Source organism: Coregonus lavaretus, assembly GCF_964263955.1.
Source record: "Coregonus lavaretus genome assembly, chromosome: 28".
In the NCBI taxonomy this organism is placed as follows: Eukaryota; Metazoa; Chordata; class Actinopteri; order Salmoniformes; family Salmonidae; genus Coregonus; species Coregonus lavaretus.
In genome coordinates, this window is record NC_140015.1 from 14,486,208 (window position 1) to 14,510,255 (window position 24,048).

At 41.7% G+C, this 24,048-nt stretch overlaps 1 protein-coding gene across 1 annotated transcript; it reads left to right on the forward strand.

Moving 5' to 3' along the window:
- Positions 1 to 6,428: 6,428 nt before the first annotated feature.
- On the forward strand, positions 6,429 to 23,802 carry LOC311103936 (transmembrane protein 184B-like). The gene is made up of 9 exons (XM_084145567.1): positions 6,429 to 6,858; positions 11,189 to 11,416; positions 14,501 to 14,666; positions 17,494 to 17,584; positions 18,003 to 18,078; positions 19,275 to 19,366; positions 19,659 to 19,828; positions 20,308 to 20,514; positions 23,416 to 23,802. Exons 2-9 carry the CDS (start codon positions 11,210 to 11,212, stop codon positions 23,652 to 23,654), a joined length of 1,248 nt encoding a protein of 415 aa, XP_084001693.1. The 5' UTR covers positions 6,429 to 6,858; positions 11,189 to 11,209; the 3' UTR covers positions 23,655 to 23,802.
- Positions 23,803 to 24,048: the final 246 nt, after the last annotated feature.

A 24,048-nucleotide genomic window follows, 5' to 3' on the forward strand; every position in this document is an offset into this window, starting at 1 on the left:
TGAAGGGAACGCAGCCCTGGTGACAAAAATGCAAGCTTTGCAACTTTTTTTCAGGTGGATGCGATGCAGTGAGACTCCCCTGAAGTCTGCCAGTGCAGCACCAGGATGATGCAGCACCAGGATGATGCACAAAGAGTCATCTCTATGAACATGACACAAAATGTCAAATAGACCAGGCTCAGTGGAATTGTTGTGCACTCTCCTGAGGGGCGCTCAGACTGAGGAAGAAGATAACATGAAAGGAGAGTTCCTCGTGGAGGTTTCACGTTATCAAGCACCCAGCCGGATGTCCTTGAGTACCGCTACCTGGGGTTTCACTTTCAGATAGCAGGCCTAGCAGAAAAAACAACCTTGATCTTTGAAAGGGAAAGGGTTCTACTCTGATGTAAATAAATTAAAACATAGGGTACGAAGGTATATGGTGTGAGATTATCAGCATGGCTACCAAAATCTCCAAGTAGAAGTATTTTATCAAAGTTTACAAAGAATAAGAAATCAGAAAGGGCACACACAGACAGGGTTGGTTGTTAGCCTACAATTTCCATTTCAGGTGTATCTTTCTTTTTGTATGTTTAAGACAATCTTAGAAAGTTAGCTGGATAACTTTATATGCTATGTTGTCATATATTTGATGACAGACTTTGACAAGAGGGATGGTTCCCTCCCTTGTGTTCTGTAGCCTTCACAACTGCACGAACGCGAAAGGCGCACAAGACCTAGATTATACATTCGGAAAGTATCAAGACCCCTTCACTTTTTCCACATTTTGTTACGTTACAGCCTTATTCTAAATTTGATTAAATTACATATTTGTTTTTCAGTGGCAGGGACTGGGAGACTAGTCAGGATCGAGGGAAAGATGAACGGAGTAAAGTACAGAGAGATCATTGATGAAAACCTGCTCCAGAGCGCTCAGGACCTCAGACTGGGGCGAAGGTTCACCTTCCAACAGGACAACGACCCTAAAAACACAGCCAAGACAACGCAGGAATGGCTTTGGGACAAGTCTCTGAATGTCCTTGAGTGGCCCAGCCAGAGCCCGGACTTGAACCCGATCGAACATCTCTGGAGAGACCTGAAAATAGCTGTGCAGCGACGCTCCCCATCCAACCTGACAGAGCTTGAGATGATGAGATCTGCAGAGAAGAATGGGAGAAACTCCCCAAATACAGGTGTGCTAAGGTTGTAGCGTCATACCCAAGAAGACTCGAGGCTGTAATCGCTGCCAAAAGTGCTTCAACAAAAAACTGAGTAAATGGTCTGAATACTTATGTAAATGTTATATTTCCGTTATTAATTTTTTTATACATTTGCAAAAACTGCTTATGGGGTATTATTGTGTGTAGATTGATTTGATTTATTTTTAAATCCATTTTACAGTAAGGTCAAGGGGTCTGAATACTTTCCGAATGCGCTGTATACAAAAGTATGTGGACACCCCTTCAAATTAGTGGATTCGTCTATTTCAGCCACACCCGTTGCTGACAGGTGTATACAATCAAACACACAGCCATGTAATCTCCATAGACAAACATTGGCAGTAGAATGGCCTTACTGAAGAGCTCAGTGACTTTCAACGTGGCACCATCATATGATGCGACCTTTCCAACAAGTCAGTTCATCAAATTTCTGCCCTGCTAGAGCTGCCCTGGTCAAGAAGTGGTAGGCCACACAAGCTCACAGAACGGGAGCGGGATCACCGAGTGCTGAAGCGCGTAGCGCGTAAAAATCGCCTGTCCTCAGTTGCAACACTGACTACCGAGTTCCAAACTGCCTCTGGAAGCAACATCAGCACAAGAGCTGTTCATGAAATGGGTTTCCATGGCCGAGCAGCCGCACACAAGCCTAAGATCACCATGCGCAATGCCAAGCGTTGCCGTTGGACTCTGGAGCAGTGGAAACGCGTTCTCTGGAGTGATGAATCACAATTCACCATCTGGCAGTCCGACGGACAAATCTTGGTTTGGCGGATGGCAGGAGAACGCTACCTGCCGCAATGTATAGTGCCAACTGTAAAGTTTGGTGGAGGAAGAATAATGGTCTGGGGCTATTTTTCAAGGTTGGGGCTGTGCTGCTGGATACTCTGTAGCTAAGCTGGTAGAGCACGGCGCTTGTAACGCCAAGGTAGTGGGTTCGATCCCCGGGACCACCCATACACAAAAATGTATGCACGCATGACTGTAAGTCGCTTTGGATAAAAGCGTCTGCTAAATGGCATATTATTATTATTATTACTCCTGATATCCATCCAAAACCAATGCATTCTGAAAACTGAGTGCAAGTAGGCCTATGTCTGTCTTATTTTATGAAACATTGATGACAATGGCCATATCCCAACAGTACAACTAATTTAGCTATCAACTCAATGGATCAAATCAAAGACTCACCAAAAATTCAAAACTCTGTTTAAGTTCCTTCCCCTCCTTTATTTTGCAGGGAGGTAGGCCTAGGCTACTTTTCCTTTCCCGCCACAAGAAGCGCATTCGAGATTACCTTCTAAACATTGTGGCTGAGCGTTGTAAGAAATGCTATTTTTATAAATAGCTTATTGCTATTACATTGCTATAACTAATTCCTTTTTTCAAGACAAGTTTTGTCAAGAACTCGAAGGCACATATATTGCAGAAAACATGTTCTGCATTGCACAAGAGGCACATGATGCTGAACACACACTCAGAGACAGAATGCTGACACCAACCTTGCATAGACATTGATAAAACAGGTAACGCCTGACCACAGGGTGTTAGGGTCATTGCTGATTATAGACAACAACATCTCGTGACTCTTGCCACAGATGCACTCACACACACAGACTTACTCAAGATAAGAGATAACTAAACGCACACACCAAATCTCCTACTTTGCTGAACATTCGGAACAAAGGGCCTGAGCTACAGAGCGTAGATCTCCTAGACCCAATCACAGAGGACGACGCTCGAACAGCATGGACCAACCAGAAGACCAGATCTGCCAGACTCAACCTACTTTATTAAACTGTATAAAACATGTGTGCACTGTGTTTTCGGGGCTCCGTCTGCAAGTTCCATATGAGCTGAAAGAACGAGTCCGTGCACGCTTGTACCAGATATCTTTACTCTGAATAAACTGCCGCTTGTCATACAATTTACCACCTAGTCTGAATCCATCCTTGACCGACTCTCCCTTCTCCATATCCCGTTATCAACAGTGTGTAGCCTAAACCCGAAAACAATATGGTATGTTGGTTTATTATAAATATGCCTACTTTAACACAAAAATATTTTTCGAACTTTCAGTGGGAAAACGGGTAAACCCACAGTTGCACCTGAGTCTCTATAGCATTTCCCGAATACAGGTAATTATCATTTTCACTCCGTGTCATACGCCAGAGACTCCCCTTTCGGTAATTTCAACGTTCAATATTCAGTTTGACAAGAAGTGGAAACAGACTGGTACCCAGACTAGAATTCATACTCCGAAGATGGAATATGCCATTGCCATACCTTTAGACACATCCTAAATCAGTTTCATCATAATTATGATTGTGTTTACAAATGTATACTGGCTATGCGCACAGGCTCAAGCTTAGAAGCGCTTAGAAGCGACAGGACCTGCTGTGTCATTTCATTTTCAGTGGCAGTGCGCATGTGCGAAATTTAGAGAGGGAAGGTTGAGAAACTGAAACTTCAGACGATATCCATGCTTAATTTACAGCCTTCAATAAAGGTTAGTATTGAAGTTAACGGCAAACGGATCCCAACACAAGCACACGGTGAGGAATATTTCACCACTATTTATAAAATCTATCGGTATCTGATTATTTTTACGAACTAGCGTAGCTATAGCAGCATGCTATCGATGTGTCAGTGTAGCCTCGGCATACCCTAGTTCTGCTAGCCGATAGGAAATGCCACAGCAGCGGGGCGAGACTTTGGCTCTTCAGCCTGCATTAGCCTAGTAGAAGGTTATCTAACCCAAAACATGTCTGCGATTCTGGTTGTTGTAATAAAGAGCTTGTCAAAATGTAGGCTTTGCCTTCCCGAATTATAACTTGGTCAAAATGTTATTGCACTTTCATTATGCAGTATTTTGACTTCATGCAAGCGATATATGTTTGAGAATACTCTTTGAAAGCATGCTAGTGATATATGTTTGAGAATACTCTTTGAAAATTGTGTTTTATTTTGCAATAGAATAATCATGTGCCTTAATGTTTACTTTTATCATTGTGTTGCTTACATGTCTTTTTTTGTTTCAGGACAGAAAGAAAACCATGTCAACTCAGCCTCTCATCAGATCAAAGCAGACAGAGAAATCAATCAATGGAATATCCACACAGGTTGTTTGCACAGAATTCAGCAACTACATATTTATAGTTCTCACACAGTATGGAAAGATTGGCACTTTAGTATCAGTCACACCTGACTCCAGATCAGGTGATATCAGCACTCCCATGTTCACCACCAAAGTATTGCTGGGAAAAGAAGAGGTAAGCAACTAGACACCACTAGAATTGTTCATAATATTAGTAATGTTGTATTGCTCTACTTGACTGTACTATGAGTATGTATGTGGCTGGCTACACTCTTCCTCACACACTGTCTTGTTTTATTTCTCTCTGCAGGCTTTGACACATGTCTGTGCCAAAAACTTGGCAACATTTGTGTCACAAGAGGCAGGCAACAGGCCTGTTCTACTGGGGTTGGCACTCAAGGACAGTTCCATAGAAGCAATAAAGGCCATGAAAGATGTCATCAAAAGTTGTCAAGTCTGGTAACTACTGGTTCAGGGATGGAGAAACAGAATGGCCTACCTGGAAAAACAATTTCAGGAAAAAAAGGCTTCATGCACTTAACAACTTTTTTTGCTCTGAATGTTTTTCCATCCTTTTAAAACTGTTATTTTGTTATCTGTTGTTACATTGTAGCATGAACTGTAAATGTGGTAATAAATATGTCATATAAATGTGAAGTTTATGCATTATAAATGCCCATGGATTTCTGGGGATTGAGTAGCCACAAACGGATTCTGTTTGAGACAACCATCTTTATTTTAAAGCCACACTGAATACCACCAAAGAGTGCATAACTAACACAAATGTAAAGAAAGGAGCAAATACATCCCATTCCCATGAAATTTTCACATGCAAAATAGCATTTGATTTATTGCTATGATATAGCACAAATTATATATATACACACATATACATCATTGTATAGCACCCATAGGCTCGTTTACACTGACATCCCCCAGAATTGGGCTGCCTGTGTAAACATAGCCAAGCTGTAAGGAGTTCACACTGGATTTTACTCTACAGTGAACACTATGCACATAATACAAATATATATATATATATATATATACACACTGAACAAAAATATTAATGCAACGTAAAGTGTTGGTCCCATGTTTCATGAGCTGAAATAAAAATCCCAGAAATGTTCCATATGCACCAAAAGCTTATTTCTCTCAAATGTTGTGCACAAATTTGTTTACATCCCTGTCAGTGAGCATTTCTTCTTTGCCAAGATAATCCATCCACCTGACAGGTGTGGCATATTAAGAAGCTGATTAAACCGCATGATCATTACACAGGTGCACCTTGTGCTGGGAACAATAAAAGGCCACTTTAAAATGTGCCGTTTAGTCACACAACACCATGCCACAGACGTCTCAAGTTTTGAGGGAGCATGCAATTGGCATGCTGACTGCAGGAATGTCCACCAGAGCTGTTGCCAGATAATTTAATGTTCATTTCTCTACCATAAGCTGTCTCCAATGTCGTTTTAGAGGGGTGTCTGTAATAAAGCCCTTTGTGGAGAAAAACTCATTCTGATTGGCTGGGCCTGACTCCCCAGTGGGTGGGCTTATGCCCTCCAAGGCCCACCCATAGCCGCACCCCTGCCCAGTCATGTGAAAACCATAAATTAGGGCCTACTGAATTTATTTAAATTGACTGATTTGTATTCCTTATATGAACTGTAACTCAGTAAAATATTTGTTGCATATTGTGTTTATATTTCTGTTCAGAATATATCAAATGTTTATTTGGCCATATAATTTATACTTACACCATTTATTTGACTTGGTTGACTTATTTCAATGTTTGTACTAGGCCTCACTTATTACACACACACAACTAGATGGACATGCAAAAGGTGTATAGGCTACTAGGCCTATAGTTATGTCACATGACGATGACTACATCCATGATCACATTTCGACGTGCTTCTATAGCGCATGCTCCACTTCAGTGTTTACCTGGGGTGTATTCATTACGTCTGGCAACGGAAACCGTTTACCGTTTAAGAATTTAACGGAAGCAAACAGCGAACGGAACGAAACGGGGAGGGACCTACCTGAATTTGTCCAACTGAAACTCGTTTCCGTTGAAAAACGTTTTCCTTTGCTTAAACGGTTTCTGTTGCGACGAAACGTTTTGCAACATTATCAGCGCAATGAATACATCCCTGAAGTTGCAGTTTAGTGAGCAGGGTCATTAGTCCAGAGAGGATATATTCGGTTTTATCTGTGTCGCTTTTATTAAAACATAGGCCTACATCCTCGTTTATTCCAATAACCTATACTCACCCTTCACGGGCTGTGTGGACTTCGACCTCGCATTACACCTGTCTTCACAACAAGGAAGTATAGAATCCTCCGTTCGTACCTTTTGAAAGGAAGCCATTTCTTATAGCAAGCTCACTGGTAATGGTATTCGATAACATAAGCAGCTAAATCGTCTTTATTTCTATTAATTGTTACAGTCCAAATGTATTTTTGAGAAAGGTCACGTTCGATTTGAAGTCTATTTCGCTCAATGTGGATATACCAGTAACGTTAGGTCAAGGCCATCGAGTCTACAGACAGCTAAGCAAGGTAAGCTTCAGTGTTTTACCTATGTAGCCTACATATAACAAAGTAATTACAAATATTTGTTTGGACAAAATGAGTGTAGGCTATGACTTGCCCATACAGCAGCATGCAACAGGTTGCTCAGATAGATTATAAAGGCTGTGGATGTTTTGTTCTTGATCATTCACATAGGCCTATCACATGGATCATCAACTACTGTAGATTCAGCCGCGGGACGATTTTTTTCTTGAGCGGATGGTCAGGGGCCGGAACATAATTACAAATAATTTGTAGATAACAAATTGACCGCAAGGCGCCTAAAATATAATCATTTCAACTCTTTACTGGGTGACTTTTACTTGAGTCATTTTCAATTAAGGTATCTTTACTTTTATTAAAGTATGATAATTGCGTACTTTTTCCACCACTGAGTGCCCCGCTGGCCAAATGATTTTATTTGTCCCCCCCACGTTTTCTAAGATCGATCAATCTATCTATCTATCGTGCCTTCTGAAAGTATTCAGACCCCTTGACTTTTTCCACATTTTGTTACATTACAGCCCTATTTTAAAATGCATTTGTATTTATTATTCCCTCATCAATCTACACACAATACCCCATAATGACAAAGCAAAAACAGGTTTTTAGAAATGTAAAAAATAAATAAAAATAAAAATATGACATTTACATAAGTATTCAGACCCTTTATGCAGTACTTTGTTGGACGTACTGCCAAATTCTCTAAAACGACTTTGGAGAAAGCTTATGGTAGAGAAATTAACATTCAATTCTCTGGCAACAGCTCTGGTGGACAATTGCATGCTCCATCAAAACTTGAGACATCTGTGGCATTGTTTTGGGTGACAAAACTGGACATTTTAGAGTGGTCTTTTATTGTCCCCAGCACAAGGTGTAATTATCATGCTGTTGAATCAGCTTCTTGATATGCCACACCTGTCAGGTGGATGGATTATCTTGGCAAAGGAGAAATGCTCACTAACTAAGGGATGTAAACAAATGCTGTATACGGTACGAGTCAGAAGTTTGGACACACCTACTCATTCAAGGGTTTTTCATAATTTTTACTATTTTCTACATTGTAGAATAATAGTGAAGACATCAAAACTATGAAATAACACATATGGAATCATGTAGTAACTAAAAAAGTGTTAAACAAATCAAAATATATTTTATATTTTAGATTCTTCAAAGTAGCCACCCTTTGCCTTGATGACAGCTTTGCACACCCATGGCATTCATATGCTGAGCACTTGTTGGCTGCTTTTCCTTCACTCTGCGGTCCAACTCATCCCAAACCATCTCAATTGGGTTGAGGTTGGGTGATTGTGGAGGCCAGGTCATATGATGCAGCACTCCATCACTCTCCTTCTTGGTCAAATAGCCCTTAAACAGCCTGGAGGTGTGTTTTTGGTCATTGTCCTGTTGAAAAACAAATGATAGTCCCACAAAGCGCACACCAGATGGGATGCCGTATTGCTACAGAATGCTGTGGTAGCCATGCTGGTTAAGTATGCCTTGAATACTAAATAAATCACTGACACATGCAGAGATCATCTGTTCACCTACTCTGCGTCTCACAAAGACACAGCGGTTGGAACCAAAAATCTCAAATTTGGACTCATCAGACCAAAGGACAGATTTCCACCGGTCTAATGTCCATTGCTCTTGTTTCTTGGCCCAAGCAAGTCTCTTCTTATTATTGGTGTCCTTTAGTAGTGGTTTCTTTGCAACAATTCGAACATGAAGGCCTGATTCACGCAGTCTCCTCTGAACAGTTGATGTTTAGATGTGTCTGTTACTTGAACTCTGTGAAGCATTTATTTGGGCTGCAATCTGAGGTGCAGTTAACTCTAATGAATTTATCCTCTGCAGCAGCGGTAACTCTGGGTTTTCCTTTCCTGTGGCGGTCCTCATGAGAGCCAGTTTCATCATAGCGCTTGATGGTTTTTGCGACTGCACTTGAAGAAACTTTCAAAGTTCTTGACATTTTCCGTATTGACTGACCTTCATGTCTTAAAGTAATGATGAACTGTCGTTTCTCTTTGCTTATTTGAGTTGTTCTTGTCATAATATGGACTTGGTCTTTTACCAAATAGGGCTATCTTCTGTTTACCACCCCTACCTTGTCACAACACAACTGATTGGCTGAAATGCATTAAGAAGGAAAGAAATTCCACAAATTAACTTTGTTATTTCATAGTTTTGATGTCTTCACTATTATTCTAAAATGTAGAAAATAGTAAAAATAAAGACAAAACATTGAATGAGTAGGTTTGTCCCAACTTTTGACTGGTACTGTATTTATATATATATATATATATATATATATACACACACACACTGAGGGAAAAAGTATTTGATCCCCTGCTGATTTCGTACGTTTGCCCACTGACAAAGAAATGATCAGTCTATAATTTTAATGGTAGGTTTATTTGAACAGTGAGAGACAGAATAACAACAAAAAAATCCGGAAAAACGCATGTCAAAAATGTTATAAATTGATTTGCATTTTAATGAGGGAAATAAGTATTTGACCCCCTCTCAATCAGAAAGATTTCTGGCTCCCAGGTGTCTTTTATACAGGTAACGAGCTGAAATTAGGAGCACACTCTTAAAGGGAGTGCTCCTAATCTCAGTTTCTTACCTGTATAAAAGACACCTGTCCACAGAAGCAATCAATCAATCAGATTCCAAACTCTCCACCATGGCCAAGACCAAAGAGTTTGTAGACCTACACAAGGCTGGAATGGGCTACAAGACCATCGCCAAGGAGCTTGGTGAGAAGGTGACAACAGTTGTTGCGATTATTTGCAAATGGAAGAAACACAAAAGATCTGTCAATCTCCCTCGGCCTGGGGCTCCATACAAGATCTCACCTCATGGAGTTGCAATGATTATGAGAACAGTGAGGAATCAGCCCAGAACTACACGGGAGGATCTTGTCAATGATCTCAAGGCAGCTGGGACCATAGTCACCAAGAAAACAATTGGTAACACACTACGCCGTGAAGTACTGAAATCCTGCAGCGCCCGCAAGGTCCCCCTGCTCAAGAAAGCACATATACAGGCCCGTCTGAAGTTTGCCAATGAACATCTGAATGATTCAGAGGAGAACTGGGTGAAAGTGTTGTGGTCAGATAAGACCAAAATCAAGCTCTTTAGCATCAACTCCACTCGCCGTGTTTGGAGGAGGAGGAATGCTGCCTATGACCCCAAGAACACCATCCCCACCGTCAAACATGGAGGTGGAAACATTATGCTTTGGGGGTGTTTTTCTGCTAAGGGGACAGGACAACTTCACCGCATCAAAGGGATGATGGATGGCGCCATGTAGTGTCAAATCTTGGGTGAGAACCTCCTTCCCTCAGCCAGGGCATTGAAAATAGGTTGTGGATGGGTATTCCAGCATAACAATGACCCAAAACACACGGCCAAGGCAACAAAGGAGTGGCTCAAGAAGAAGCACATTAAGGTCCTGGAGTGGCTTAGCCAGTCTCCAGACCTTAATCCCATAGAAAATATGTGGAGGGAGCTGAAGATTTCGAGTTGCCAAACATCAGGCTCGAAACCTTAATGACTTGGAGAATATCTGCAAAGATGAGTGGGACAAAACCCCTCCTGAGATGTGTGCAAACCTGGTGGCCAACTACAAGAAATGTCTGACCTCTGTGATTGCCAACAAGGGTTTTGCCACCAAGTACTAAGTCATATTTTGCAGAGGGGTCAAATACTTATTTCCCTCATTAAAATGCAAATCAATTTATAACATTTTTGACATGCGTTTTTCTGGATTTTTTTGTTGTTATTTTGTCTCACTGTTCAAATAAACCTACCATTAAAATTATAGACTGATCCTGTCTTTGTCAGTGGGCAAACGTACAAAATCAGCAGGGGATCAAATACTTTTTTCCCTCACTGTATATTGTGTTGTGTATATTATAATTATACATTTTTGGGGACGTAAGACTGTAAAAACACTCAGAAAATCAGCTCCAAGTGATTAACATTTTGGAAATCTGTTCCAAAGTATTCCCACGCATAATATAATAATAATAATATAATATGCCATTTAGCAGACGCTTTTATCCAAAGCGACTTACAGTCATGGAGAGATATATGTGATTGTATACAAATGTAAGTAAGGTTTGAAATAATTTATGTGTTAGTCAAATATTATGTCTGTTTGGGCTTCTTGCGGTCAATTTGCAGTCTACAAATTATTTGTAATTCTGTTCCGGCCCCCTGACCATTTGCTCAAGGAAAAATGGGTTGACGATCCCTGGCCTAGAGCTTCCTCATTTACCTAAACAACACTTTTCTTTTATTGTTTCAGATTAATAGCTTGGCAGAGGAAATGGCGATGGATTCGGAAGGCCCCCAAAATGAGTTTCTCATACGTTTCGCATCTCCAATTCTAAACAAGTCAGACATATCCAACATGACAATAATTCAAACAGGGAATGGGACTATTGTGGCACACGATATCTTCTTGAATACAACCGCTGCTCAAGCTCTGTCGGGGATCTTTGTCTGGTCAGCACTGCTCCTCACTTGCCATCAGGTATGTTACATTATGTCAGTTTTCTGCCTCTGTACTCATTTTGATGTGAATCTAGGAAACAAAATCAGTGGCAAGTAAAAAAGCATGGCTCCAGGCGTTGTCAGTATCACTCAGCTTCTAGGCAAACAAATGCAAATATGTAATGGGAGCTAGGAAGGTGTTGTGGGTTGTCTACACCCTTACCAGAGGGCAAAGACTCTCACTCTCAAGTCAGACAATACATTTTGTTTTGTGTTTTTCACTTCTACATTTGATCCAGTATCAGGTGTTGACCAGACCTACTTTCTCCTCACTGTCTCCATCATTGAGAGACAAGACTGAGTGTGAAAGTTAATTGGCTCCTATCTGTAAAGTGACGGTCTGTACATAGTGTGTTATTGTTTCTTCCTTGTTACTACGTGATCCATTAGTGTTGCTGTTTGCGGGCACTTCCCTTGACCGTGACTACCACTGATAACAACACAATGCAAACAGAGCCGACATCGATCGAAAGGCTGGTCAGAGCAGTATAATAAGGCCTAAGTACCATGAATATATTCACATTCAGTATAGGCCTACTGAAGTTTTTTTTGTTTTCTTCAGTTATTGCTATTTACCCTGTATTTTGCTGTAATCTTTCAGTAGAGACAATGGTGAAACTTATCATCAGACTGCCGTTTCATCAACTCCAGAGAGGGTGTACATTTGAATGGCATGCGTTATCAGCAGGGATGTGCAGGTGTTGTCGAGGTCACATTTACAGCGCCGTAATAAAAGGAGAAGATAACTTTTTGCGAGGGGCTATCAGCAGAGGACCCATGTGTTGTGTGTTTTATGCTGCTCAGCAGTGGGGAACGAGGCGTCTCTTCTCATATTGTGCTGATGAACCGATAAACCTGACTGCTGCTGAGAATGGGTCCATCCAACCTTTAACGGCTGTATAGACAGGAAGCCCCCAGGGAGTCCCACAGTGTTGGCTCTGGTAGGAGATTTAGATGATTATGATATTTCTAGATAGGAATATGATGGTATTATTGTCCCCTGGGTTCATGTGCTGACCTTTTCTATACGCTGGTTGCAACATTTCTGATACATTTCACATTATCATCAGCTCACACTCTATTGCTGAAAATACATCAAGCAGATGTAGGCATACCTCTGGTATAGCAAGCATACCCTTTTTTACTAGATTTAAAATGTCTTATGAAATGGAACATTTTCATAACCACGCAAAATTGTCCACTTGGCATTCCATGTAGTCTCCTGTTCTGTCCATCTGTTTAGTTCTGGAGTAGTTTTTTTTCCCCATCCACTGCCCATCGAAGCAGGCCAGACATTAACATATGTGGCCCGTGAGATAGTTGCAGGGTTTCATGAAGCAAGCATACAGGGAGAGTAAAAACAGCCTTCCCAACAGGATTGGTTTTATTTAGTATTCTGGTGTATCATCAGATTTTCCTCCATAAGACTGCCTCTGGAGAGTTCTCCTCCTCTCCCATTCTGCTTACTAACACTGTATGCTGGTCGATGCTGACCTTAGATGTCCCAGTCTGCTCACGGCGTTGCAAGGCACCAGGTGGTACAGTACTGTGGAGTGTTACTGATGTTCTCTGACACACTACACTGTTCAGGCATCCCACTTCCCTTGTCATGGAGAGAGGAGGGTCATAATATCACACTATAGTCAGTGTGATGCGTGGTCCTCTCATTCTGTCTGGGTGTTCTGGATAGAACTGTCGTGATCAGTGCACACCCCTATCACTTTCTCACGGACACTGCTTGGTATAAACGCGAGACACTCTACTCCATACTCTTTCTCATTCCAACATGGACGTTTGGTGTGTCACAGCTGTCAGGGCCAGGGGCGGGCGGTGGAGTATTACGAGGTAGAGTTAAACGCCCTTCACAGACCAACTGAAATTAGCTAGGGGATGGACTTGGGCTACTGCTCAGCCAAGGCGGGGGGGTTATTGAGTCTGAGTCAGGTTAGAGCAGAGTCATTACCCAGGGCACAGCTCTGTCTGTCTGCCTGTCAGCTCAGCATTATGGAGCCTGGAGGGCTGCAGTCTTTCTACCAGCTATTCAGGAGAATTGGAGGATATCAGTCTGCAGCCTGCTTCACTTCACTGCTCAGGAGAGCCACATACATCACGCCCTGGCACTGGCCAGCCTCTAATGTGCCACCTCTAATGGCCATTTAATCATGTTGCATGAGTCTGTGTGAGTGGACCTGAAGTCAAGAAATGCCAGGGTGCACCACTTGAAATGGATCAAACTGTAATACTCAACTCTGACCATTGCTGGTGTACTGTATACGATGGATGGCTAGATTATGAGCTTTTAGTTTCCATTGGCGTTTGCCCCTGAAAATATGTAGTTGATTATGTGCTTCACAAACCTAACTATTTCATGGATGCTCTGAACTTTCCTTCACCCCATGGCCTTGACTCCAATTCTGAAAAATGTTGGTTCCTAGAATAGGGAATCATGCCACACCATTTAGCATTCACATACTGCATTATGTTTTTAAATAATTCAGGTGAAATTGAAGAGTTTAATCAAATTCAACCGTCTGAGACACGAGTTTTGAAGCAGTGCACCCCTCAACTTCTTTCTGTTCTCTCTCCCAAGTGTAAAAATGTCCCAGTAACAGATCTGCAGCAGAGTAGATCCTATAACACAGACATTCACTTTTCAGTCAAGCTTTTGCCTTGATCAGCAGAAATTAATTCCGCTCACCTTGTTACACCAATTATGCAGTGTTATCATTCTGGGTTTTCATTTTGACCCTCCTCTATCTTTTTCTTACCTCTCGACCCCCAATCTACAGACACTGTCCTTTTTTATATATTTTAGTCAATGCTGTAATGCTATCCTTCTAAAGCCTGTTGGGCCCTGTGTGATAGCCAAACCGTGCCCTGAGAGGGTTCCAAAGAAGTGCCCTTTATTCATAAGAACCTATCTCTTTGAAGCACTGGCCCCTAATACTGCTCGTCAGGTTTAGCTCAGTTATTCATAATTGTGGGTCTGGGGGCTGAAACTGGGATTTGAATACCTCAATGCATTTTTGCCAAGTCAGTCTTTTTGTTTTATTTCCTTTTCCAGATCTACACACACCTGAGGTCCTACACGGTCCCTAACGAGCAGCGCTACATCATTCGCATTCTTTTCATCGTGCCAATCTATGCCTTTGACTCCTGGCTCAGCCTGCTCTTCATCAGCAACGACCAGTACTATGTCTACTTTGACTCCATCCGAGACTGTTATGAAGGTACAGTAAACAAACCCCCCTACCGTTCTCCTCCCCCTCGCTCTTGCCTCATATCTCAGCCAGCGCCCTGACAGCGGTTTCCTCTATAAGCACCTGTACAGGCGGCAGCAGTCAGATACCGGGCGGGTTCTGTCTGGCCAGTAATGGCAGTTAGACTGGCGGTAGACCTATTATGAGTTCTGGAAAAAATGAGCTGTTAATACCCTCCACATATTTATTTGATGGCTATAAGAATTGAAGCTAAAATGGACTGACCCAACCTGTTTTTCTCACCTGTCAGTGCTTCTCTATGGGTAGAGAGGCCCTATTGTTCATGGTGTTATGTTTCCAGGGCGTGTAGACTTTCAGACCAGTCTCTTTCCTCTTAGGCGTAGTGGTTTTTGTATTCTATTCTTTGCAAAAGGTGGAAAAGGAATGTACTTTAGTTGAGATCATTCTAATCCAAACTAAACTAGTTAAGAGTTGTTTTTAATTCAAGCTTAATGGAAATGTTCATCTTCCTCATAGCTATTCTTCACATTGAATTATTAATGTCTCATGAATTGTACTCTGAAACACCTTTCTTTAAAAGTCATTATGTACCGAAGCAATAAGAAAAGACTGTAGTACTTTACCAATGGCAGAGGTGAATCACATGCAGAATGGATTAAGTGTAGTTTGATATATGGAGAAATGTAAAACTATTAATATTTCACATGCATTATTGACAAGATTCATTTAGATTGTTTGTGATTAGTGGTAGATATTTCTCTTTAAGAACAGGTTAACTCTTGCATTTTATTGAGTCAGCATGGCCAGGGCTAAAGCACTGTGTGAAACTCTGTGCCCCTGATACTTGAGAGTGTACACCACCTGCATTAGCTTTTTTTAAAACCCTCCTGAAATAGCAACCAAGGCTTAGGAAGGATTTGGAGGACAGAGAACCATCCCAAGCCTCTTAGTGGTGGGGAGAAAACATTGATTGGTGAAAAATATAGTTCTTATCATGTGAAACCCTCTCACAAAAGTATAAGTTCATTTTCCACAGCTTCTAAATTAGGACCTATGATCTCTACAGTGCTATCATCACAATATGGCCCACAATATTAACTGCGGCACAGAGTGCTCACAGATTTACAACTATCTTTAAAATCCATGTTTATCAGGAATGATTTATATGGACAGAACATTAATTTTTACTGAGATTAAATAGTAGGCTCAAGTCACCTCTTAAAGCTGGAATCGGTAGCCCTTTACACTCATACCCGTATACGGGTTGAAAATGTCCGATTTGGGCACTGATAAACACCTAGATTGGAAGGCATTGGCTGTACAGTAACATGCTATACATGACATCAGAGCTGTATGGGCTTTGACTGACAGCCGTGCTGAACTTGAGCACCGCGCACGACAAGATGTCACTCCCATCCCTCCTGCTAATTGGACAACTTTAGCAAATGTTTTGTTGTCTGAGTGAGGGAAATGCTATAAATTAAGAGGACTATGTGTTTTGAAAGATGAGAAGTTGAGGATTATAATAAATACCACTTTTGATGTCATACAAGCAAGCCAAACACCCTTGAGTCCAAATGTGCACTTCACATTTCCATATCATAAAACTCATGTCATATACAGTATCAACGTTTATGATCACTATGTTTAATGTACAGTTACAAGATGACATGGTGTCATACCCAGGGTTATTCTGAACAGAATGAACCTATGTTTGTCTATTGTGAAGAAAATTCACAGTGGCACACGCACCTGAATGCACTCATGACTCCTTTCTATGTGCACCAAAAATTATGATCTGTTTTTTTGAATTGCCTTGTGAAAGCCTAACACTGTAATATCATATTTTAGAACTTAGCTAGTAATGTTGTCAATAGAACAGGCTTTCAAATGATGTCCACCTGACCCAGATTGCGATTTATAATGGACCGTTTTTGGATTGTGTAAACAACAACAGAAATTGTGTGATGGCAGGGAGGCAAGGTTGTGTTCCAAACAAAACAACTACAAGTATGCTTGCTGTAGTTCCTTAACGGAACAGCTAGGAGAGCTCAAAAAAGTACCTTATAGTTGAAGACTCTTCTTTGAGTCATAAAGTGCATTGAAATGACTTAGGAACTGTGCACACTTTGGAGAGGTGTGTGGCCACTTGGAGACACCAGTTAGTCCTCTCACTCAAACCCTTGTATTTTTTTGTATTTTGTTGCACCTACCCCACATTTTCCAGGAATAGTCTTATCATGTTACTGAATGTATCCAGAGTATTTTCAGATTTTGTTATCAACAAATGCAGTGAAAAGTACAGTAAATGTAAAATGCACAAAAAATCAATAGTGTAATGTTTGGATTCAGTCTTGTCAGGTGACCTATTGTGTCCTCACCTTTTGGTGTAATAATGTCTCCATAATCTCCAAACTGTTCTCTTTCAGTTGTTACAATGGTTATGCATATGCATTTCATATTTCTTCTGAAAGAAATGTTATCCATATAGGCCAATTCCCATGAGTGTAAAGGGTTAATGGTGGAACAACCACACCCGTTTGTGATATTACAACATCATTGCACGCACGATAGAGCACAATATGTACTGCACAATTTTTTTACCATGCTGCACGACACTCCTCAGCTCGGCAACAATAACAATGGTGGTGGGGCGGCCAGTGGTGCTGTTTCCCCATACTATGGATTCCATCATTAAACGGACTGACCCGTGACGTTGAATTGTTGTTTTTGAAAATGACCCCACTTGCAAAACTAGTATCAGTGTTGTAAACAACATTCCATCATAATGTACAGGAATGTATGTGAGTAACTTTGTCCTTTCTCTCCTTGACAGCATTTGTGATTTACAACTTCCTAAGCCTGTCCTTTGAGTACCTCGGGGGAGAGAGTGCCATCATGTCCGAGATCCGAGGGAAGTCCATTGAGTGAGTGCTCCCAGTCCCATCCCCGATACCATGGTCTCATACTACATGCTATGCAAGTAGCTTTCTAAAAACTCTCCCAGAATGTTGGGGATTATCAGTTTGTATTGCAAGTCTTGCAGTCATCCAGGGTCAGGCTGTAATTTCCTTGAAATAACGTCTTGATCTTGTTTTAAGGTAGTCTGACTTCAAGAATAATGCTGTCTTGATCAGTCCCATGTAGCTCAGTTGGTAGAGCATGGCGCTTGCAACGCCAGGGTTGTGGGTTCGTTTCCCACGGGGGGCCAGTGGACGCTCTGGATAAGAGCGTCTACTAAAATGTAAATGTAAATGTCTTGTATTTTGGACACTAGAATGTCCAAAAAATCTGGTACACATTCAAAGCATACATTTGTGACCACATGTTTGCTATCATTCCCAGGTCGAGCTGTTTGTATGGTACCTGCTGCTTAGGTGGAATAAGCTACTCTATTGGCTTTTTAAGATTCTGTAAACAGGTGAGTTTCCATCTCCCTCCTTCCTGCTTGGTTGATGAAAGCACTCTGAAAATAGGGGGGGCGGCAGGTAGCTTAGTGGGTAAGAGCGTTGTGCCAGTAACCGAAAGGTCGCTGGTTCTAATCCCCGAGCCGACTAGTTGAAAAATCTGTCGATGTGCCCTTGAGCAAGGCACTTAACCCTAATTGCTCCTGTAAGTCGCTCTGGATAAGAGCGTCTGCTAAATGACTGTAAATGTAAAAATGTAAATGTAAAAAAATATGGAAATAGGAAATTGTGATTTGTTATTTTAATGTCACCTCATTTAACTTTTTTATCAAGATCGCTCCTCTATTGCGAAATGACAGCCATTATAATTGGCTGTCCAGTTTTTGGAGGATAATGTTGACTGGTTAAAAAGGAAAATAAAAGCAATCTGAGAACAGGTGAAAGCAGCTTTGTAATAAACACAGAGCAATAATATGAGCTGTCAGCTTGAGACTGTCCCCATAGTGTCTTGGGGATGCAGTCTGTGCTCTGAGTCTTACACTGATGGCAATTGGATCTGAAAGGTATGTCCTCAAAACAGTGACTAGACTATGAAATGGAAAAAGATGTCCAGAAAGGGAGCTGATAAACACTTGGCATGTTCTGGCTGGACTCCTACGTGGGGTGGTTTCAAAGCACAACCTTGCTGTTCTCTTCCTTCTGGTATAATAGTTGAAAGGGATAGAAATAGATCTACTCTTGCTTTGTGAGATGATAAGTTGGAGGGAATGGGATCAATAACTGCATTTAGAGATTACCCAGAGTTTCAAGAGGAGGACCTCTAATCCAAAAGCACAGGCCTGTCCTGAAGTTGCTATATCATTTCACATTTAAAGGTCTGCAGGTAGCCACAGTAAGGAAAACTACCAACCCTTGAAACTCAATAAGAGTGCCCCTTAGTGTACTTTAACATTACTTCAGACAGTACATTGTGTTGGCATAATGTCAATACATGCATATTTTGAAGATTTTAACATAATATGTCATACATTGCAAATTGATAGACACACAATCTATTTCCACAAAAACGCATAGATTACTCAGTGTTTGAAGACATACAGTTGGCTACCTTTCAAACCCAATAACCAGCATGAAGTAGTTGTCATCTGCATTGTTCCTTGTTTTGTTTCTGTGTTCAATGCATGTCCCATCCTGTATTTATGTCATGCAGGCCACTCTTCAGTTCTGTGTCGTCAAACCCATCATGGCCATCGTCACCATCCTCTTGCAGGCCTTTGGCAAATATCATGATGGAGACTTTAAGTGAGCACAACCTTTCATTCCATTCCATTTCACCCATTCAACTTCCCTTCGCATGCTCACACTACTCATTGTGTGTTTTTACTTTTTACATTTCACATGAAAGTAAAATCCAGGGAAATGGTTCAGAATCAGGGATCTATAGTATAAGATGTCAGCACATTTCTCAGTATTAGACATTGATGTTTACGATATGAGTATTGAGTAATACATGTCAATCTTGATGGAAATTGAGAAAGTGAATGTACATAGATCCCCACTAATATGACTGTATTGATCCTGTTCCCCTCTGCAGTGTGAATGGAGGATACCTCTACATCACCATCATCTACAACATCTCTGTCAGCCTGGCCCTGTACGCTCTCTTCCTCTTCTTCTTCGCTACCAGTGACCTGCTGAGGCCTTATGAACCCGTGCTCAAATTCCTCACCATCAAATCTGTCATCTTCCTGTCCTTCTGGCAGGGTACGTTGGTCCCTTTACTTACCTTGACTTACAGTGAGGGAAAAAAGTATTTGATCCCCTGCTGATTTTGTACGTTTGCCCACTGACAAAGAAATGATCAGTCTATAATTTTAATGGTAGGTTTATTTGAACAGTGAGAGACAGAATAACAACAAAAAAATCAGGAAAAACGCATGTAAAAAATGTTATAAATTGATTTGCATTTTAATGAGGGAAATAAGTATTTGACCCCCTCTCAATCAGAAAGATTTCTGGCTCCCAGGTGTCTTTTATACAGGTAACAAGCTGAGATTACCTGTATAAAAGAGATTACCTGTATAAAAGACACCTGTCCACAGAAGCAATCAATCAATCAGATTCCAAACTCTCCACCATGGCCAAGACCAAAGAGCTCTCCAAAAGTCTACAAAATACATTGTAATTGGTACATTAGACTAGAGTAACACATGAAGGTGTTGTTGTCCTCTGTTGTCGTTTAGGTATGGTGCTGGCCATCCTGGAGCGCTGTGAGGTCATCCCTAATGCCCTGTTTATCGACGGCCAGGAGGTGGGGGCTGGCACCGTGGCAGCAGGCTGGCAGAATTTCATCACCTGCATCGAGATGTTCTTCGCTGCTATCGCCCTGCGCTACGCCTTCACCTGCACCGTGTACCAGGAGAAGAAGAACGAACTACCAGGAGCACACGGTAACTGCTCTTCTACACGTCCATAGAGAGAGGATGTATCTGTTGGAGCTAATGAAAGGGTCATTAGGAGGGTTGGGAATTGCCAGATACGATATCACCATACTTGGGTGCCGATTCGAAACTGCGATGTTCCAAACGTATTGCTCACCATATGTCTGCTGCAGAGGTATAAGAGAGAGCCATGGGAAAATGAGTTTTGATCAGTCATGGAAATAAAAGTGCTGAAAACAAATGGGCTCCATATTTAAAAAGAAGATGGAGAACAAGCTATGAAGTACAAATACTGGAGTTTTGGTGCAGGTACAGCCAACTAGCGCAAAAATAATATTGTCAAAGTATATTGTCAAAACGATACAATATATAGTCAAAAATAATATCCCGATATGTAACTATCAATATATATTTTTTTCGTCATTAGATGTATTGATTTATTGGTTGTTTTGTTCCACAGCTAATTGTCTTCCACTCCTCTAAAGAGTAGATTAGTATTGGCATTAGGCATATACCTGCAGCTGGTAACAACACTAACATTGCTGCTCAATTTAAAGCCATGCATTATGATCATAAACCTACTTACAGTATTAGGTTATGAAAGTGTGTCACTGGCAGCTACAGGTAACTGTCGAAATAAAGGAAACACCAACATCAAGTGTCTTAATATGGTGTTAGGCCGCCAGAACTGCTTGAATGCGCCTTGGCGTAGATTCTACAAGTGTCTGGAACTCTATTGGAGGGTTGTCACACCATTCTTCCATGAGAAATTCAATAATTTAGTGTTTTGCCGCTGCAGAAGTGTTCAATTGGGTTGCGATCTGGTGACCACACACACACACACACACACTTTAAACCCTTCATGCTCCTTTGAGACCCCTTTTTCAAAGTCACAGAGATCTCTTCTTCTAGCCATGGTAGACAAAATAATGGGATGTTAATTAATAAATTATCTCAGGAACCACACCTGTGTGGAAGCACCTGCTTTCAATATACATTGTATCCCTCATTTACTCAAGTGTTTCCTTTATTTTGGAAGTTACCTGTAGGTGACAATGCAGTTTTCAGTCCCATTCCCTGGCTGTAAACAGGGAATGGGAAACACGTCAGAGAGAAATGGCCAGAGTGAACAGAGCGTGTGCCAGGCAGGCCTGAGGTCAGCAGAGGAACGGTACCTCAATCTTCATGGTGTTCACCATTACTCATGGCTCACAAGAAAGTTGCTAGCACAGCACACTATAGGAAGAGCATTTCATAGCCTCTATACACTTAATCGCAGGAACTGGCGGTAGCACTCTGACGTCAATACCGTTCACATGAGCAGAAGACAAATGGAGACCAAGGGAAAAGCATTCTGCGGAGATATCAATCATCTCAGCTCATTCTCTCCTGCATCAGCAATCCTGCTGATGCCTTGGGCTATAGGAGACAGACATGCAGAAAGAAACGGAATCGCTAAATGCTGATTTAAGTGTGAAATGTTTCCATCTCCATTTCATTTGACCGGTAAAAGTGTTCTCTTCATCTTGCCTAGTGATCAAAAGAACCTTGTGACAAAACGAATCAGTGATTTCTCCCATGTTCGACCTTCTTCTTGCTCACGTACACATGTATTATTCATTCACTATAGTTGCTATTCAATTAAAACTAATGATAATGTAGCCGTAGAAAGTTAAGCAGCAAATTAGATTTTTATTGTGGTCTAAACTTGTAGATGAAATGCAGCTGAAAGCCAGACTATTCTCTGAGGAGTTTCCAAAAGTATGGTTTTGAATGTTAATTTTCCCTCAAAGGGATACATGGTGTTGGGGCTACATTTCTTATATGCCCCGCAAAGGTCATAATTCAGTGCTACAGTATGTGACTGGACTGCATAAACATCACCTGAACCGGAAGGATTCCCATTAAGACTAGTCTGGCGTTTTGATATAGCTGCTGAGAGTTGTGGAGTCACAGCCCCATCCACCCCCTCCCTGGGCTGGGAAGTGTCAGAAGGTCAGCCATGTGTGAAGGTGTTTTCAGTGCCTGTGCAGGTTTGGGAGGCTTATATACTACCAGGCTGTCCTCCTCCAACCCTGACAGAGTTGCAAAACAGGCTAGCTGTGAGGAGAAGCTCAGGAGGGCATGCCTAACCACGTCTCTGACCCTGAAGCACAGCGGAACCCTCCGCCGTGCCGCCTTCCCTCCAGAGACCTGGCCTAGTCTGCACTGTCGCTGACCCTGAAACAGAAGGCTGCGTTGGTCCTGTCTGCACCGGGCCGCTCCCGGGACGTTGGATCAGACACCCTGGTATTATAGCCCTCCTGTAGCTCAGTTGGTAGAGCATGGCGCTTGCAACGCCAGGTTGTGGGTTCGATTCCCATGGGGGGCCAGTATGAAAAATGTATGCACTCACTAACTGTAAGTCGCTCTGGATAAGAGCGTCTGCTAAATGACTAAAATGTAAAAATGTAAGTATCAATCTGGCCCACAGCTGGAGGAGCTCAGCCAGGGAAGTGACTGGGAAGGTAGGCAGAGGAGAGGATTCATCTTCCTCACTCCCACTGAATTGCTGCAGACTCCCTGTCATCTCTCTCTATGCTCTCATCCATCAACACTGAGAATAGAGGAACACTAACAAGAGGTCCTCATGTGGTGGAACACTGGGCACAAGGACTGAGCACAGGCTTAAAACCAATGAATTTGCATTAGTGAGATTCGTATCAACTAGGATTCTGGACTAGGGAGTTTTTCCTAATGAGTCTGTCAGCACCTTGTCTTCAAAAATGGATTAATTTAGTTTTCATAAGCGTAACTACTCTTGTATTTCTTATGTTGTATTTTCTATGGTTTGATATTCAGATCAAAGTTATGTCCTATAAACAAGTTAAATGACCATGTAAAAATGTGTCTGTTGTTATGTTCTTCTAGACAACATCGCCCCCATGCAGAGCATCTCCAGTGGTCTGAAGGAGACGATGAACCCTGGGGACATGGTCCAGGATGCCATCCACAACTTCTCCCCAGCCTACCAGCAGTATACCCAGCAGTCCACCCAGGAGGTGGTGCAGCCCAGCCAGAACAACGGCAAAGCAGGCACAGGCGGCAGCGGCAAGGGCTCCAAGAAGTCTGACAAAGTCCTGCTGATTATCTCTGATGACGAATTCTAAGGAGTCGCCCACCACCACAAGTATCCATTCCTCACCACGCCCAGGGCAACACTGGCACAGCATATCCCACTGTCAGAACTGGCATCTGTCTGTGTGGTTAATTTTCATTTTCTTTCATTTCATTTTTTAAGATGAAGTCTTTACTTCAGTCCTGGTTTTAAAGTAACTGTCCAGTGTTTCCAGATTTCTATTAAATATTATCTATATATAATTAATTACAAAATGATTGAAATAATTTTCCTTCCAAAAATGTTTAAGTATGCAGTTTTTCTGTGTTGGAATGGTGTCGGTGTACCCCAACAATAGAATGATGAGGTAAAAATATGAATACGAGTAGATAGCTGATTGGCCAGCTCATCCTCCTCAGGAGGATGACATCATCCTCTATGAGGAA